The sequence below is a fragment of the Bombina bombina genome, chromosome 3 (assembly GCF_027579735.1).
Source record: "Bombina bombina isolate aBomBom1 chromosome 3, aBomBom1.pri, whole genome shotgun sequence".
Classification (NCBI taxonomy): domain Eukaryota; kingdom Metazoa; phylum Chordata; class Amphibia; order Anura; family Bombinatoridae; genus Bombina; species Bombina bombina.
This window is the reverse complement of record NC_069501.1, coordinates 1197818281-1197839449: the sequence shown is the minus strand read 5'-3', so window position 1 is coordinate 1197839449 and position 21169 is coordinate 1197818281. Positions and strand designations below refer to the sequence as shown.

Genomic DNA, 21169 nt, shown 5'->3' with positions numbered 1-21169 from the left:
TCTAACACATTGTCCTGTAAAATTGTAAGCTGCTTTTTCTGCGGGGACTTCATTACCTTTGTGCATATGTGCTGCCTAAATTTGCCAGTTTTTTCAGACGGTAATACATCATGTAACAGTATTTTGCTGCCTATATTTTGAGCACAGATCAACAATATTTTTTTTATGGCACAAGGGATTACTATTTTAATATGCCTCTTATTATAGGCATGCAGTGATAATTTACTTACAATTAGAGTAAGACCCTCTAGTGAGCCTGCTCCTGTTATACTTTATAATGTAATTTTATTTCACTATGCATAATTATACATTTTGGGCTAGATTATGTCATGCTAATATATTAAAATAGTTTACCCATGTTAACTTGCGCACGTATTACAAGTTTAAAGCAAACACGACCACACAAGCATAAACTATATTTGCGCTTTTAGAGTTAGAGCGACTGAAGTCCTTACATAAAGGTTTAGGGCTAAATAAAATAAAATGTTGCACTAAACACAACATAAATACATTAAAGTAAAGAGTAACACTCATATATACACTATCTAATAAAAAATATTCATATAAATAATATTAAAAAGTTAAAAGGTTTAAAGGGTATATGGGATATCAAGAGTTACAGTATTTAAATGGAAAGGGCTATATTTACAGTATATATATATATATATATATATATATATATATATATATATATACATACATACATGTCTAAATATGTGCACATATACATATGATTATGTATATATATGTGTGTTTACATGTGTATTTATGTTTATATGTGTATTTATCTATATACATACATACTGTATATACACATATAAACACATATATACATATGTATATATACTGTACTTTGGGGCCCTTTCCACGCACATACCTGAAAACATGAAAAATCTATTTTAATCATTAAGAATGTCTTTTTTTATTGCGCATGTACAGTAAATTTTTAAAATTCCAATGTTCTTTACTTAAAGGGACACTGAACCCATTTTTTTTTCTTTTGTGATTCAGATAGAGCATGCAATTTTAATCAACTTTCTAATTTACTCCTATTATCAAATTCTCTTCATTCTCTTGGTATCTTTATTTGAAATGCAAGAATGTAAGTTTAGATGCCGGCCCATTTTTGGTAAACACACTGTGTTGTTCTTGCTGATTGGTGGATACATTCACCAATCAATAAACAAGTGCTTTCTAGGGTTCTGAACCAAAAAAATAGCTTAGATGTCTTCTTTTTCAAATAAAGAAAGCAAGAGAACAAAGAAAAATCTATCTGAATCACGAAAGAAAAAAAAAAATTGGGTTCAGTGTCCCTTTAAGAGAAAATGTTTTATGTATTTTAAAATAGATATTCTTATAAATATATATATATATATAGATATATATATACTGTATATATCTATCTATCTATCTATCTATATATATATATATATATATATATATATAGATATATATACCGTGTATATATGTATATATATATATATATATATATATATATACAAATATATATGTATATAATGAAGAACATTGAAATGTAAAATATATATAAGTACCTTCGGGTTAGCACTTTAGGTTGAACGCAATGTCGGGTTAGCATGCAAGAGATTATTGTTGGCTTTTTTCCAATTTGCGCTCTTGAATAAAGTCTATGAGGCCTATGTATCAAAGGTCTTGAGGACCTGATCCGACAGTGCGAATCAGGTCCGCAAGACCTCGCTAAATGCGGAGAGCAATACACTCTCCGTATTCAGCATTGCACCATCAGCTCACAAGAGCTTCTGGTGCAACGCCGCCCCCTGCAGACTTGCGGCCAATGGGCCGCCAGCAGGGAGGTGTCAATCAACCCGATGGTACTCAATCGGGTTGAATTGTAGCGATTCCTGTACGCCTGCTCAGAGCAGACGGACAGGGTTATGGAGCAGTGGTCTTTAGACCGCTGCTTCATAACTGCTGTTTCTGGCGAGTCTGAAGACTCGCCAGAAACACGGGCCCACAAGCTCCATACGGAGCTTGATAAATGGGCCTCCAAGGGTAGAAAATATTAGCGCAGTCGTGATATCTGAAATCCTGAAGTTAGGGCCTGTCGGCTTTCCTTCACACGCAATCATACTACTTTCAACTTGCAGAATGCATGCTAAGTAGCGTGTGTTAAAATTTTACTTCTGGTGGTGTTTGCGTGTGAGTGAAAGTGCTAAATAGTGCACTGCTTGTAATCTTGCCCTTTATCTGGAATTATAGTCTCTTTACCTAGCCCATCTGCATGGTCCAGTGATTGGTAAGATTATTGCAAAAGCTTATTTAAATCTGGCCTCTAATGGGAAACAGGGAACGGCACAAGGTAAACAAATCCTGCAAATGTTTCTAACAAAGTTTTATATTGATTTAATACATGACATCTTATGCAGATCGTTTGCAATGCTGTGCTTATTTGCTGATACATATAATGCATAAATGCTAGAGGATTTTATACTAGAATGCCTCATAGTTCCCTGTACTGCATTACAGCTATGTATGAATGTGTATACATAAAAGGATAAGATATTAAACTTTCCATCTAAGAATTCTCTCCATTTTTATCAGAGGAGCAGATGTACCTACAACAGAAAATGCTAACATTGTGCTGAACATACAGAAAGGTTTTTATTGTTACATAAAGTGACCCATAGCACATTTCTGTCTGTGCAGCTAAACATGAGCCTTTTTTTCCCTTGAAATCCTGCTGCTTCAAATGGAAAAAAGAGCTCTTTTTCATCTTAATGTGTCAAGAATCCTGCTCTTAATCATTCTGTGACTATGTAATTGTGTTGCTCTGACTTTTAACTTATACTTAAAACCAGTTATGGATTTCAGTACTGGAACAACTGAAAAACAGTGGCCGTAAAACGGTATTAGGTACCTGAGCAGAATCTGTAACAAAATGAAATTTGATCAGAAAGAGAAGGAAGAGCTGTTAGGGCTTAAAAGAAAAAGAAACATATTGATAAAGTGTTAGATACAAGCTGAGTGCTCAGTGGTGTAATTTATGTATTTCATACGTTTTTCATGCATTAAAGTGAATATAAATTTGAATGAATAAGTGCCTGGTTTTTACAAATGCTGTTAAAAACAAGGGCACTTTTATTCATTAAAATTTACATTGAAGGATTTTTTTAAAATACTTACCTTTTTCTGCTGTACTTAGCATATTGATGACGAAACCAGCTCTTCCAATCGTTGCGTGGCCTCACAAGCTAGATGCCTTGGGGTGCTTGTAACGATTGGAGGAAGCCAGTTTCGTCATCAATATGCTAAGTACAGAGGAGCTGCGAGCGGAGGATTGCCGGTCTGGTTTTCCTAAAGAAAAAGGTATTTTTTTATTTTTTTTTTAAAACGCTTCAATGTAAATTTTAATGAATGAAAGTGTCCTTGTTTTTAACAGTATGTTTAAAAACCGGACACTTATTCATTCAACTTTACATTCATGTTAAGATGAAATCCTGTATTAGCAGTGGCGTCTCCATTGGTGTCCTAATCATGATGAAATAAAAATGATAGAGTGTACCTTACCGAGTAAACCACTCATAACTTGTCACACCATAAAATTTATATCACATCGTAGCTCAATAGGTTAATTTAAAAAAAAAACTCAATTTAAATTATCCACTAGCCTTATTAATTATTAAACATAAACACTGTTCATTTGCACCAATAATTGCACACCCACAAATTATATCTTTAATTATAAGAAATCAGATGTATCCCAGATGAGCACAAGGATGGAGCTCATTCATACAATTTACATCTATCAAACAAAAGACGGACAAGTTGCTTGCGCAGCTGCGCTCCCTGCTCTTATGCAAACAATTACACGAGAGTCGGGCTTGTCAATCATCCAGTTTTGCCTGACCAGGATTATTTAACTCCATAACTTCAAGGGAGAGGCTAAGCAGCAATGCTTGGGCTCAGAAGAATGACAATCAACAATCCTGAACTTAAGATAAGGTCAGGAACTGGTTTTAGGGTTAGGATGGGGTTGAAAGTTAGGATTAGATTTGGAAACTGTGGTTAGAGTTAAGCATTTGGTCTAGGGTTAACTCTTTGGTATTTTCTCTCAAATACAAGTGGTTAATAGTAATTTGCACCATTTTCCGGAACAATATTGTGTATGACATCCTTGCCCAGGCAGGATTGCTGTAGCACACTGTGATCACTGCAAAGATATAATATAGGGCCCCACTCTAAAAACTGTGTTAGACATGGTTTTCCACACTGGCACTAAGGAACTGTCCCTGATAGTGACAAGTTGTCTCCCATAGAAAGTAATGGAGCTTATTGGAAAGGGAAACTTCACAGGGGAGGAAGAAGCTAGCAGGAAGCAAGGGCATACTTTAAATAATAAATCCTGCAGTCGATATTAATAAGATTACTTTGCATTCAGTGTACAATTACCTCTATTTTCATATGCAAGTATGTTTCTTTTTAGGGTAATAAGTGTTTTGTTTTGTTTTTGCATATTTTGATACAATCTTGCCACCTTTTAGTTTTCAAGAAAAAAACCCCCAGCAAGAACTGCAGGGGAAATTGTTTAAATAATACGCTAGACCTGGATGAGAAACTTTGAAACAAGCTTTGAATTTTGTAGCATACATGAATTTCACAGTGTTTTTTTGCATGTGCAGTGTAGTTTTATTTTGATTTCTACTGTGCACTTTAAATAAATTCTTTCCTGTATAATTTCAATATGATTTTTATATTTTTCATAAAATTCTATTTTTGCAGAACAATGTCATTACAATTTTAACCGATTAAGGGTTACTTAACTTGCTTTTCTATGGGGTTTGCATTACTAACAGCATGGTCTTGGCGCTGGAGGTAAGACTGCTCTATTTCCGGGCTGAGCAGAAGGGAGGGTATAATAGCTTGCGGCGGGACCTGCTCTATTATAAACAAGGAAACCCTTAACCGATGAAACAATACATATTTTTATTTTAGTTTTTAATTTATTCATTTTATTGTAATGTACACATAACCTTCAAATACTTAAAAGCAGGGAACACCCCTTTACAAGACACACTGGGGACGATTTATCATCTTAAGAATGCTGCTCCTTAACTCGTCCGCTGCCTCTGAGGTGGCGAACAGCAATCAGCCTGATCGGATACGATCGGGTTGATTGATACCCCCTACTAGCGGCCAAAAGCTAAAAAAGCTAAAAGCTAAAGGTAAAAGCTGCCTTTATTGAATTGGGACAAGGGCTTTATAGCACTGGCAAGATTTCTTTTAGAATCTCAGAAGCCCATAGAGCTTTTTTAGAATTAATGGAAATATCTATAAATACAGTGAGGCCCCGGTTTACGCACGACTCGGTATACGAAATTTCGGTTTACGAAATCGAAATTTGAAGAAAAATTGACTCGGTTTACGAATTTTTTTCGCAATACGAAACAAAATGCCGGTTTGCCCCCCTCGGTTTACGAATATTTTTCGCAATACGAAACCAGTGGCCCCTGTGCCCCCTGCATACTCAAGTATGATTGAATTAATGAAGTTTGGGTACCAGTGTGGAGGTGTTGGAGAGGTTTTGGAGCCATTTTGCAGCAAGTTGTTGAGCCTTTTGGAGTCATTTGCAGCAAGTTGTTAAGCCTTTTGGAGCCATTTGCAGCAAGTTGTGGAGCCTTTTGGAGACATTGGAGCCATTTGCAGCAAGTTGTTAAGCCTTTTGGAGCCTTTTGGAGCATTTTTTGGACACTTTATTTGAATTTTTTCGGACCTCCGGAACGCATTAATTGATTTTCAATGCATTCCTATGGGAAAACGTGTTTCGGTTTCCGAATTTTTCGCAATACGAAACGACCCGGAGAACGAATTAAATTCATAAACCGAGGCCTCACTGTACAGAGGGCCAGATTACAAGTGGCGCTATTTAGTGCTTTTACTCACATACCAACACTGCTGCATGTAGTGCATGTATTACAAGTTGAAAGTAAATTGTTTGAGCGCAAGCAAAACACAACACTTGCTAACGTCAGTACTTCTGATAGCGCTAAATTCTTCTCCCCGTAGACTTTATTGTAATGCGCTTAAAAAAAACCCCACTTATCGTTTGTGCATTAACCCGACACAGTGTTAGAACTACAGCGCTAAAGGTTGTTATGCATATGTTCTTCACATATAGGAACATTTTCTTTTTATTTTTAAAATTGTATTTCTGTATGTATATGATTTTTTTAACAAAATATATATCTATACCTATATATATATATATATATATATTATTGCCCTTTCCATTCAAATACCTTGTCATGTATCATATACCTTTTAACCCTTATATTTAATTTTTATTTATATTTATTTTGAACTCTTACTCAATGCTAGGGGGTAGATTTAATAAGCAGCGAATGCTGCTTTCTACCCCCCAAAGTTTCCGGCTCGCCGGAAACTTAAGTTAGGAAGCAGCGGTCATAAGACCAATAGTAATGATTGACACCCCCTACTAGTGGCCGATTGGCCGCAAATGTGCAGGGGGCAGCATTGCACACGCATTTCACAAGAAATGCTTGTGCAATGTTAAATGCCAACAGTGTATGCTGTTGGCATTTAGCGATGTCCGTCTGGCATTTAATAATTTGGCCCCTAGGTCTCCATTCACGCACTTGCTAATTTTGTTTGCGCTCGTTCAAACGCGTTTACTTTCAACTTGTAATATGCACGCAAGTTAGCACATGCGATATTAATTATCACAACTTGCGCTAACAATAGTAAGCCATTTGTAATCTGGCCAGAATGTCCTTATAATAATACATAAAACAGTGCAACAATATAGTATAGTGTGACTATATATTGAAACAGGGACAGAATCAAACTTCTAATCTCTTAAGGTTTTATTTTGTAGAGAAAAAAAAGAATATATATGTATATGAGAATATATAAATATATATAAATGTTGCGTGGCATGAATATTTTAAATTATTTTTTGTAATTTCTTGATGAAATAAACATTCATTGTTAACTTATGCAACACTTGCTAGTTTGTTCAATAGTCCAAAGGAATTCAATTTCTTTTTTGTTCTCAGCGTATTGTAATTGAGGTAATTATAGACTTATCAATATCCCTATGCTGTCTTTTAAGTTTCCAATATTCTTTGAAGTTGAGTACAATACATAATTTTCCATTTGTTCACTTAACAAGTAGTATCAATAAAAAAATCTCCATTAACGTCTATGAAGATTTTTGTTCTGCTACTTCCAGTTGTTAACACATTTAGAACCATTTTGACATGTTGTGATTAAACAAGAATTTCTGATTTTTTTGTTACAAAAAGGGATTTCATTGTAATGTTATATCTTTTAAGCAATTAACATTTTTAATTTTTTTTCTGATTTGTATATATTTATAATTATAAATCAACACAAAACTACATATATAAATTATTTATTCTTGACAGGGTAAAGAGTTATTTTATCAAAAACAGAATCACCTAATACACACCTCACAAACTACTTATTTGTCTTAACAGTATATGGGGCTATAAGGCAGTAACACAGGGAGATGACTGGTTCCTTGCCGATGCAAAGAGACTCTAAAAGATCTTAAAAATCTCTAAAAATGTGAAGTGGTCACATGCTATTTTACAGGGGAGTGCTAGTTCAAGTGAGCCATATAGATAATATTGTTCTCACGCCCATGGGTTGTGGCAGACACTGCACTAATTGGATAAAATGCAAGTCAATAGATAATAAATAAAAAGTTGTATGATCAGGTGGCTGTCAGAAAAGGCTTAGATACAAGGTAATCACCAGGGGCGAAACTACAGATGGTGCAGAGGTTGCAACTGCGACTGGGCCCCTGAGGGTGGAGGCCCAGCTTCAAAATAAAAAATGTTGACCTGCCATTGCCTGCACTGATATCATGTGAGTGTGACATGATGCTTCACTAGTGTCTCTGACTGCAGGGGTTAGTGTTTCTGTTTTACCCATTGGTGTTTATGCCCCGCAATGCCCCTCAAAAAGCCCTTTTAAGGGCTATTTGTAATTTAGTGTAGTGTAGGGCTTCTTTTTATTTTGGGGGGGCTTTTTTATTTTGTTAGGGGGATTAGATTAGGTGTAATTAGTTTAAAAATATTGTAATTTGTTTATTATTTTCTGTAATTTAGTGTTTGTTTGTTTTTGTACTTTAGATAATTGTATTTATTTGTATTTAATTTTTGGAATTAATTTAATTATAGTGTAGTGTTAGGTGTAATTGTAACTTAGGTTAGGTTTTATTTTACAGGTAAATTTGTCTTTATTTTAACTAGGTAGTTATTAAATAGTTAATAACTATTTAATAACTATTCTACCTAGTTAAAATAAATACAAACTTGCCTGTAAAATAAAAATAAACCCTAAGATAGATACAATGTAACTATTAGTTATATTGTAGATATCTTAGGGTTTATTTTATAGGTAAGTATTTAGTTTTAAATAGGAATAATTTAGTTAATGATAGTTATTTTTATTTAGATTTATTTAAATTATATTTAAGTTAGAGGTGTTAGGGTTAGACTTAGATTTAGGGGTTAATAACTTTAATATAGTGGTGGCGATGTTGGGGACGGCAGATTAGGGGTTAATAAATGTAGGTAGGTTGCGGCGATGTTAGGAATGGCAGATTAAAGGTTAATAAAATTTAACTAGTGTTTGCGAGGTGGGAGTGCGGCGGTTTAGGGGTTAATATATTTATTATAGTGGCGGCGATGTCCGGTTCGGCAGATTAGGGGTTAAAAATTGTATTATAGTGTTTGCGATGTGGGAGGGCCTTGGTTTAGGGGTTAATATGTAGTTTATGGGTGTTAGTGTACTTTTCAGCACTTTAGTTAAGAGTTTTATGCTACGGCGTTGTAGTGTAAAACTCTTAACTACTTACTTTTAAATGCGGTACCAGTCTTTACAGGAGAGGGTCTGCCACTCACTTTTTGGCAGACTCGTAATACCAGCGCTATGCCAGTCCCATTGAAAAAAGAGGATACACAATTGACGTAAGTGGATTTGTGGTATTTCCAAGTCTGGCCAAAAAAGTGAGCGGTACACCTGTACCTTCAAGACTCGTAATACCAGCGGTGACCGGCCAACACTGCTTTTTAAGCGTAACGCACAACTCGTAATCTAGCCGTAAGTTTGCCTGATTGGAATATATACCATCACTTTTACTTTAGGCGAAAATCAGTTTTAACTTAAACAAAAACTTGTTTATTTTCAAGTTCAAAACAAAATTAGTCAAATAGACACAGTTTCTAATTTCAAAAAAGCAGTGAACTGATATAACGAATCCACTATTTAAATATATTTTAATTGGTTTAACATATCAAGTTTACAGCAAGCTGTGAATAATATTAGTCTGTAAACACTGATTATCAGATTACATTAAAGCAAACTCAATGTGTGCAAATGTAAGCAAGCAGTTCTGCCAGCCAAGCAAATACATGAAGCGGTTTATAATATTCTCTCATACAAATGCAAACTACTGTATGTATCTCATTACTGGGAGATATTGGCTGATGATGCTCGTTAGGTATTTTGTGTTTGACTAAACAAATTGCATGCTATTAAAGTCGTACGAAGAAAATGCTGGAAAGCTTCAGTTTTGTTAAAGGAGCAAGCAGATTTTTTTTTGTCTGGTCTAGTTAGAGCTAAAAATAATATTATGCAGTATGTCAAGGTACATGTTATGGAATTAAAACTGTTAGTATTTTATTATTAAAGGGGCATTTTAATGCAAACACATATTAAATATGTTAGCACATGCCATTTTTTAATTAAATATCCCTCTAAATTAATGCTTAATGCAAACTGCTTTACTCCTTCACTACTGGGAATTTTATAGAAAAACTTGCTCAAATACCGGATAATTGGCTGCGAATGTGCAGGGGGTGGCATTGCACAAGCGTTTCACAAGAGATACTTGTGCAATGTTAAATGCCAACAGCTACAGCGAATCATGTCTGCCCGGCATATAATAAATCTACCCCTTAGAAGGCCGCTAATTGCAGCTGTGAAACACAGTTTTGAAAGGATATTTTTAGATATGTGCAGGCAAAGGGTTAATGGTTTATTTGTTATTGCATAATTGCTCAAATAAACAATATATATATTTTAAGAGTAGACCACCCAAGTTATTGATCTAGGCCAGTGATGACTAACCTTGGCACCCCTGATGTTTCGGAACTACAGTTCCCATGATGCTTAACTAGACTGCAGAGTGCCTAAGCATCATGGGAAATGTAGTTTCAAAACATCTGGCGGCCCAAGGTTAGCCATTACAGATTTAGGCCCATTTTGGTATATTTCACGCCAACAGCTGACAGTCAGATGAATGCAAAATGCAATAATTTAGAAAAAAACAACTTTTTCTAAAACTTTGGGTTTCTCACTGACATTATTCAAACAAAACATGTGAAGGGATAATTCAAATGATTTTAAAATCTTTTTTAGGGTCCCTTTGCTCAGAAATTGCAGACATGTATTGGCTTGTCATTGGTTTTGGTAATTAGAAGGCTGCAAATTGCAGCTGTGAATTTAAATTCTAGGGATTTTTAGATATGTTATTATTATTTTAGAACCTTTATTATAAAAATTTAAAAAAAAATGGTTTTGCCTCTTAAATTATTTTCACAAAGCATAAAACTCAAATATTTTCTAAATGGTATTTTTCACCAGTATTTGAAAACTGTGTGGTAAATTACAAAACAGTCTTTGAGGCACAGGTCAGGTTTTGAAGGGCATGAAACACAGTGATAACAGGATTGTTTGTCATTCCCCTTTTGTAACAGACTCTACCGCATTTCTGGGACCATCTCTTATTTGCTGAAGAGGGAAGAGACCTGGGGAAAATGTATGTCAAAGAGTCTTAAACTGTCATCACATTGTAAATTTTAGGGAGTTTCTGCTTTTTCAAAGCAATATTTGGTTAACACTTCTAACTGGTAAATTAGAAATGAGAGCTTGTCAGATGATGTAACTGATTTGTACTGTACAAATGAAATAAAAAGTGCCATTTGAATCAAATTGACTGTAAACCCCTTTTTGCTCAACAGTTAGCGTGCCACTCATAATCTAGCCATTATTTTTTATTTATTTTATTAGGGATTCTTCTACACATCCTCCCCTCACTGTAGTGTTGTGTGTGTAGTGTAGTGTTACTTTAAGAACTAATGCAGCAAACAAGATGTTAATTTGTTTAAAATCTGTGTAGACAGCAATAAAACAGAAATGCCTTGTAATTCCAAGGTAATCATTTTGAGCTGGTGGATAAACATGAAAGCAGTTACTGAAGAAAAAAAAAAGCCCCCCCCCCCACGACAAATGTGTTAGTTTATAAAGCTGTCAGATTTTCATTGTGTAGTTGCAAATTCATGACAGAAGGTTGTTTTCATCTTAAAAATAATAAATAGCTCTCTGTTTAGACTGAGTTTATTAACCTTTTAAAGCCGTTATGCCGTTCTATTCCGTCATAATTAGACTGGGCTTTAAAGCCGTTATGACGGAATAGAACGTCATAGCTAATGGCTGTCCTGAAGACTTCTGTGCTGTCAGGACTTGATCGAGGTCTTGGGGGTGTTCCTAGGTTTGTAGGGACGCCCCCCAGATGCGATCCAATAATTGAAATCTCGTTGTTCCGATGTAGGCACTTTAGCCCTGACACGAAAGGGTTAACTGTTTGCTTACCATATGCTGTTGTTAATGGACTCATGTTTTCAGCTTCCACTACTAGGCATAAAGGATCAGATATCCCTTTAAAACTAGTATTAACGAATATAAAAAAACAAAGACAGTGCGTAAGGGCCAAAGGATATACAACACTTTCCTTTGAAAGAGAGGACTAACAGCACTCGTGTAAATTATCAAATTGTTTTATTTTACCATAACCTCAGAAATATGCAGAAACGGTGGCGCAAATATTTATTAGACATATATACCTGTTAAAATAGGGGCACACTATATTTTACTGTTAAGTTACAATATACATCAGCACACCAGGAGTTACCATAGCTCCCATAATAGACACATTGCAAGCATATCAGGCCAGCTGACCTAAAAAGGTCCAAGTATAGAGGCAAAAGATTAGCACACCTCGACTATTGTCCCAGAAACACAGTCCCAGATCATGTACGACCGCAGCATTCAGCTGCACCTAAGGTCTACTCACGTATGCTTCATGCTGCTTTCAGGGATCTCTAACACAGAACCTTTGATTACCGTGTAATAACAAATCAAGGTACCGTGACATCACAGTGTGGGATGGGCCAGTCCCAGGATTGTTCAGCAGTGACGTGAGTGTGCCCCTATTTTAACAGGTATATATGTCTAATAAATATATTCTCACTGTTTCTGCATATTTTTTAGGTTATGGTAAAATAAAATAATTTGATCATTTACACGAGTGCTGTTAGTCCTCTCTTTCAAAGGATAGTATTGTATATCCTTTGGCCCTTTCTCTCTGTCTTTGTTAATTAAAGCTTTTTTGAGGAATGTACCACGGTAACAAGTTTCAAAAATGATTATCCTTGGTAGTATATATACCTCTCTCCATCCATTTATAAATTTTTGAATATAAAAAAACTTTCAAAATATGTTATTCTGAAATATTGTATAATGTTTAATAGTTATAATTTATATACATAAGATACTGTTTAAAACCATAAAGAAAATGTATTACCAGAACAAAGAAGCATGACAAAGATGTAGAGGAAATAATGTATTAAATATTTTTAAATATACTGCAGCTGAGTCGATCATAGGTGAAGGTGGAGTGCACAAAACACGTCTTCTTTTATCTCAATGTAAATTCTGTCATAGTTTACAATGAGTAAGGGTTTAAAAATAAAGTGTTCTAATTAAATAAAATATTTTACTATTAGGCCAAAATGTTCAATTAAATGTAGATAAAAGTAACAAAATAGCCATGTGTATTTGCCTTCATTACCCCCATCACAGTACAGGTCACGTTCAGAGCCATTTTGCTATAAATTATTTGAAATCATGGCCAGACTACGAAACATAAGTATAAAAATGACTTACCTTCCAAGAAGAATAAACTCTCCAATTATTCCTTGTCTCCTCATAGCCATCAAAATCCCACGTACAGTCATTCCTTCACAGAAACAAACAACAACTCTGGCCTTAGGAAGGTGGCTCCGCAATTTCTTTAACAATTTGTCAAAACTCTGTTCCCCGGCATTACTATAAATCTTATATGAATGAGCAATGCAGACACCGTCCTTGGCTGACATATCTTTGAATGCTTCCATGCCCCTTTCTCCATAATTACCTAAAAATAAAAGAACAGAAATGGTAAACAGGTTTATCACACATAACAATAATGCTGTGATCCAGGTTAGATTTATTATGAGACAATGTAGGCAGTAGTCTAAGTGCTTTAATAAACCGATTGGTACATGCATGGTTGAACTTAAGCATCTGCTTATTATAAACAAAGTTAACCCTGGCATCACCAAACATTTCTCCACATTTTTGCCCAGTGACATTGATTTACCTAAAAAACAAACAAATGCTGATGTGAAAATACAATTGCAAAATGAAAATGAAAATCCTCTTGTGTGCATTTAATTACTGCACCATTGCTTTCATATAATTATGTTTTTAACCTCTGTAAAAGGGTTAAAAACTTAAGTAAAATTAGCTCCAGAGCAGCAATGCACTACTAGGAGTATGCTGAATGCATCTGGTGAGGCAATGACCGGAGGTATAGTGTGTAACCACCAATCACCATCTAGCACCCAGTACTGCATTGTTGCTACTGAGCCTACAATTGTAGGGTTTTCAATAAAGGATACCAAAAGAATTAAAGGTATACACAAGGTCCACAGCACTTTTAATGTTCATAAAATCCACTTCCTTTATTGGAGCATAAAACAAACACTCATGTGATGTTTCAGGCATGTTGCATGATTAAGGGCCTGTGAACCCGAAACTTCACATGATAGTTTGTTTTATGCTCCAATAAAGGAAGTGGATTTTATGAACATTAAGTGTTGTGGACGTTGTGTATATTTTTAATATAGCTGGTGGTTGACAGCTTGGTCTGACGTGCACTACACCTAGGAGGTGAGAAACTCTGAGCTGTACCCTGCTTATGTTATAAAAATAATCAAAGGGACATTATATTGTAAAATTTTATCTCCTTATTGTGTTCTAAGTGATGCATTTTTACATTCTGAGGTGTATTAAATTGTTTGTAAACAGCTCCTTTATCTTTATTTTGTGTTTACCTGTTAAAACCTTTATTTATACTGAAAATATGAATACTGCTGTATTCTTTATAAAAAGCTATGTAAACAAGAAGCAGCAGCAGCAGCTTAATTTAACATCCCAGTTTGGGAGATATGAGATATAGTTTTTTTGGATCTGAAATAGCTGGTTTTACTCATTGAACACCCATTCCATAATTTACATTTTAATACCTAACTATTGCCATTTGTGTACATAGAGATGTATTCTGATTAGGTTTGCTCTTCCTGCAAGCCCATTTAAATTGGCATGTCCTTGAGAACAATATGTGATGATTTTAATAAGAATAAAACTGAAAAAAATAAGTAAAATTATACATTGTGGATTATAAAGTGTGCATATCTAGTTTTAGGAAGCTACCTTTTTGCTTGAAGAAAGATCATGGAGCTTAGTGATGTGTTGCAAATTACAAAATAAAAGGGACATGAAACCCAAAATGTGTCTTTCACGATTCAGATAGAGCATACAATTTTAAATAAAAAGCCTTTCCAATTTGTATTATCAAATTTACTTCAGACACTTGGAATCCTTTGTTGAAATACAGGTAGGTAGCCTCAGTAGCGTGCACATGTCTGAAGCACTATATGGCAGCAGTTTTGCAAAAATACTTAAATGGATATAAACTCAAATTTTCATGATTCCATTACAGTATGCAATTGTAAGCAACTTTCTAATTTACTCCTAGTATCAATTTTTATTCGTTCTCTTGGTATATTTATTTGAAAAAGCAGAAGGCCCATTTTTGGGTCAGCACCCTGGGTAGTGCTTGCTGATTGGTGGCTATATTTAGCAGTTTATGTTACAAGTTATACGTTTTATGACATCAAGCTAAATATGCCTTCCTGTTGAGACCCCAGCCCCTTTGTAGGGCTTTGACAGGAAGTAATGTACAGTGCACACATTACATTAAATAAAGAAATAAAAGGTAAAGTATTTTTAAAATGTTGAATAGTACATATTGCAATTCAGTAGTGGACCTACTCAACAGAGGGCCCAGGGACCATGTATTTTTTTTTGGCCCCCAAAATATAACTGAAACAATACTAATAATATACATGCTGCTCTGTATAATGATTTTGAGGATGGATAGATAGATAGATAGATAGATAGATAGATAGATAGATAAATTGTACACATTCTGCACATGCCTTTATATAGACTGGCTGGTATGGCCCCCTCCAGCACTTGTGCCCTTGGGCCACTGCACCTGCTGCACCAATGCTTGTTTCGCCTCTGCTGCAATTATTTCTGTTTAGTATAACCCACTACTTAGGTTTTTTTTATTACAACAATGAAAGAGACTGTTTTATATCCCTTTAGGTGAGATTAGAAGCAGTGATGCACTACTGGGAGCTAGCTGGTCATTGGTGGTTGCACACATATGTCTCTTGTTTCTGATTTACCAGATGTGTTCAGCTCGGTCCCAGCAGTACAGTGCCTCCCTTGGAGCTGGCTATAACTTTGTGTTTGAAAGAATGGTGAGGAATGAGATCCTCTTGAGTATACACTTATAGCACTCCAGAGTCCAAAGAGAATTAATTACATTTGTGGATTTGGTTCAAAAGGACATTGTCTCCAGAACATAGGATGAGGTACTAAGACATGAGCTTTAAAATATAACTTTTATTAAAGTATAACTAAAAAAACAGGGTGCAACTTTTTAAAATTATGACCTGGGGGTGAGTTGGGGTGATAATAGTAGGCTGTGCTACTGATATAGTAATATAATGTGATCTCTTGCGGTGCTATATTAAAATATTCACTACTGTATACCCTTGAAGGATGATATTCACAGCTCTAATGACTATAGATGAAGTAATTCCTTCGGTACGAGTGAGATATGGTCTTATGGGCTTATGTGTTGATTGCACCTACTCAATGATGCTTGAACATATAATTACATATGGGGTTATGTTGTAGAGAGTTAATCTTGGGTAAATGGGAGTATAAACCCTTCACTGATATGTCTCACTAGCCATTGATAACATGGAATAATAGCTCTCCACTAATTGCCAACTTCAAAATGAAGTCAAAATATTATTGGACTCTCATATCACACAAGCTCACTGTCACATATCACACAAACTCACTGTCACATATCATACAAGCTCACTGTCACATATCACACAAGCTCACTGTCACATAACACACAAGCTCACTGTCACATATCACACAAGCTCACTGTCACATATCACACAAGCTCACTGTCACATATCACACAAGCTCACTGTCACATATCACACAAGCTCACTGTCACATATCACACAAGCTCACTGTCACATATCACATGAGCTCACTGTCACATATCACACAAGTTCACTGTCACATATCACACAAGTTCACTGTCACATATCACACAAGCTCACTGTCACATATTACAAGAGCTCACTGTCACATATCACACGAGCTCACTGTCACATATCACACAAGCTCACTGTCACATATCACAAGAGCTCACTGTCACATATCACACAAGCTCACTGTCACATATCACACAAGCTCACTGTCACATATCACACAAGCTCACTGTCACATATCACAAGAGCTCACTGTCACATATCACACAAGCTCACTGTCACATATCACACAAGCTCACTGTCACATATCACACAAGCTCACTGTCACATATCACAAGAGCTCACTGTCACATATCACACAAGCTCACTGTCACATATCACACAAGCTCACTGTCACATATCACACAAGCTCACTGTCACATATCACAAGAGCTCACTGTCACATAACACACAAGCTCACTGTCACATATCACATGAGCTCACTGTCACATATCACACGAGTTCACTGTCACATATCACACAAGTTCACTGTCACATATCACACAAGCTCACTGTCACATATAACAAGAGCTCACTGTCACATATCACACAAGCTCACTGTCACATATCACAAGAGCTCACTGTCACATATCACACAAGCTCACTGTCACATATCACACAAGCTCACTGTCACATATCATACAAGCTCACTGTCACATATCATACAAGCTCACTGTCACATATCACACAAGCTCACTGTCACATATCACACAAGCTCACTGTCACATATCACAAGAGCTCACTGTCACATATCACACAAGCTCACTGTCACATATCACACAAGCTTACTGTCACATATCACACAAGCTCACTGTCACATATCACAAGAGCTCACTGTCACATATCACACAAGCTCACTGTCACATATCACACAAGCTCACTGTCACATATCACACAAGCTCACTGTCATATATCACACAAGCTCACTGTCACATATCACAAGAGCTCACTGTCACATATCACACAAGCTCACTGTCACATATCACACAAGCTCACTGTCACATATCACAAGAGCTCACTGTCACATATCACACAAGCTCACTGTCACATATCACACAAGCTCACTGTCACATATCACACGAGCTCACTGTCACATATCACACGAGCTCACTGTCACATATCATACAAGCTAACTGTCACATATCACACGAGCTTACTGTCACATATCACACAAGCTCACTGTCACATATCACAAGAGCTCACTGTCACATATCACACAAGCTCACTGTCACATAACACACAAGCTCACTGTCACATATCACACAAGCTCACTGTCACATATCACACAAGCTCACTGTCACATATCACACAAGCTCACTGTCACATATCACAAGAGCTCACTGTCACATATCACACAAGCTCACTGTCACATATCACACGAGCTCACTGTCACATATCACACAAGCTCACTGTCACATATCACAAGAGCTCACTGTCACATATCATACAAGCTAACTGTCACATATCACAAGAGCTCACTGTCACATATCACACAAGCTCACTGTCACATATCACAAGAGCTCACTGTCACATATCACACAAGCTCACTGTCACATAACACACAAGCTCACTGTCACATATCACACAAGCTCACTGTCACATATCACACAAGCTCACTGTCACATATCACACAAGCTCACTGTCACATATCACAAGAGCTCACTGTCACATATCACACAAGCTCACTGTCACATAACACACAAGCTCACTGTCACATATCACACAAGCTCACTGTCACATATCACACAAGCTCACTGTCACATATCACACAAGCTCACTGTCACATATCACAAGAGCTCACTGTCACATATCACACGAGCTCACTGTCACATATCACACAAGCTCACTGTCACATATCACACGAGCTCACTGTCACATATCACACGAGCTCACTGTCACATATCACACAAGCTCACTGTCACATATCACAAGAGCTCACTGTCACATATCACAAGAGCTCACTGTCACATATCACACAAGCTCACTGTCACATATCACAAGAGCTCACTGTCACATATCACACAAGCTCACTTTTGCAGCTGTCAAACACACAGTTATATGGAAACAAATGTTCAATAATAAATGCTTTAGCACATTTTCTTTTTGCCCCTTTATGACCCTTTAACTGCCCTTTAACCCGTTATCATTGTTACACATTTAACATGGATCAAATGTTTGCCTGTTCAATATAATAGAAATTGTGTGAGAGTCTCCGGCTCATGACATATTGAGTCACTCATTAAAAAAAACACCTTATAAATAACATTAGATTTCTTCCTTTGGGATTTTGTACTGATTGTATGTCCTTCTAACCCCTCTGTACTATTTATAAGTGCAGCATCCAGTTAGATATAGGTATTGGCATTTATGTACGTAATTGTGTTTCCCAAAGCTCACAGTAAAACAGATGATTTCTCTGCTGGGTGGTTTATAAACATGACAAATGTAAAAGCCGTCTAAGTAAAGTTAGTTAAAGCACCTTTTATAGCAATAGATTTGAGAGCACATTATCTTCTCCTTTGCAGGCACAATCCCCAGGGTACATAATATTAGCATATATCAATTTACTCTAGAGGACAGCTCCCTTTGGACTAAATTCACTAGAAATTGATGTTTAGATGCTTATTCTAGGCAAATGTGAAATCAGTATTAAAGACAAGGTTTAACTAATGCTTAGTAATGTATATAGTAGAATTCATTTTACTTTAATATATATGATTTTCAGTGGTATTGTAATATTCACTAAGCTGTTACTAGTTGGACTATCTCAGTGTCTGATAATGTATTGCAAAGTTTGATGAAATTGTTAGAGGAAAGAAACAGCTAAGTCAAAATAAATTCTTCCTGATCCAGGGTCAGATTACAAATAAAGCGTTATTTAACGCTCCTGCTCTAGCATTATCTGCTCTAAAAGTAAGCGTTTGGCGCACGTCGGGTTGCACTCGCGTTATGAGTTGGAAATAAACTGTTTTCACTTGCGCACTAACCGGACGAGCGCAAAAAGCCAATCTTATTTTGAATATTGCTCCGCGATAACCTATTCCCCCATAGAAGTCACAGGAGCAAATAAAGTGGGGAAAAAACCCAACTCACACACAGCCCAATCCTATATTCTCAAATGCGTCAACACGACAAAAAAAAAGACTATTTCCCATTCCAATGTTTTTCACATAGAAGAATATGTTCTATATATTTATAAATACATATTTCTATATACATCTGGTACAATATATATTTATACCTATATATACATGATTATATATAGGTATAGTTATATGCAGATATATATATATATAGAAATATCTATTTATAAATGCTTACAATATATTCATATGCTATGTGCAGAACATAGGAATGGGAAATATTTACAGCAAATACACAGTTAAAACCTTTATTAAAAATTAATATTGCATAACTATTTTATTTTTACATGTTTTCATCTACTTAATTGCAAAGGGCTCCAATTCACTTATATATATATATATATATATATATATATATATATATATATATATATATATATATATATATATATATATATATATAAATGTACATATGTATTTATGAGTTTATTTCTCTATATACTGTATGTCTGTACATACATATATATATATATATATATATATATATATACACCTATAACTGTATTAATACATATTTACACACACACACACACACACACATATATATATATATATATATATATATATATATATATACAGACACACTTCTTTAGACATGTATATGAATGTATGTCTGTGAAACACTTTGGCTGCATTTTTTTTATCTTCCAACACCTGAGATCTCATATCTTTTATTGCAATATTTAATTATTTTTTGGGCAATATTTTTTAATATAATTTTTATCAGATAGTGTTATAATGATTGCAAATGTACTTTGCACTTTATGTGTTTTTTGACACTTTTTTGTTTCACAAAACAGTTTACCAGAGCTCTGAGGATGAGCTAACCCAACGAGTGTTAACTTGAATTGCGCTCACTTTTAACTTGTAATATGAGTGGAAAACCCGAAGCGCACAAACCCCCGCATTATACCCCACATCGCTTGCACATAACTGTTAGCGCTCCACTCATAATCTGGCCCTCAGATGGAGAATGCAATGTTAAACAACTATCCATGTCATTTCTGCAATCAAAATTGCTTTGTTCTCTTGGCATCTTCATTGAAGAGTAGGCTAAGGAACAGTTGGAACTGGTGAGCCAATGATGAAACGTCTGTTTGTGTAACCATCAGTTACCAGCTAGTGCCTTGCAGTGCATTGCTGCCACAGAACTTACCTAGGTATTCTCTTCAACAAATTCAAGAACAGAAAAAGGGGAGCCACATAGTGTAATTCTGTACAATAAAAACACACATGATAAAAATACGTATGTTAACTCACAATTAAATTGGCTCTACAATATACTGTATAGTGCTTGTAGGCAGGCTGACTCTCACAGAGAGTCTCGCTGAGAGACCCTAAGTGAGCGGACACAAAAAGAACCTTGCAGTTCCAGTGGATAAACTAAAATATTTTTGACTGTTCTTTTTGGATCCTTTGTTGAAA

General features: G+C 35.6%; 1 protein-coding gene across 4 annotated transcripts in view; it reads right to left on the bottom strand.

The window, feature by feature from the left end:
• The window catches only part of GRM5 (glutamate metabotropic receptor 5), a 535276-nt gene that overhangs the window by 340359 nt on the left and 173748 nt on the right, over positions 1-21169 (bottom strand). For all 4 annotated transcript variants that reach the window (XM_053705071.1, XM_053705069.1, XM_053705070.1 and 1 more), the window contains one exon: positions 13036-13285. In XM_053705071.1, the coding sequence (XP_053561046.1) occupies positions 13036-13285 (250 nt within the window). The remainder of the gene's footprint in view (positions 1-13035; positions 13286-21169) is intronic.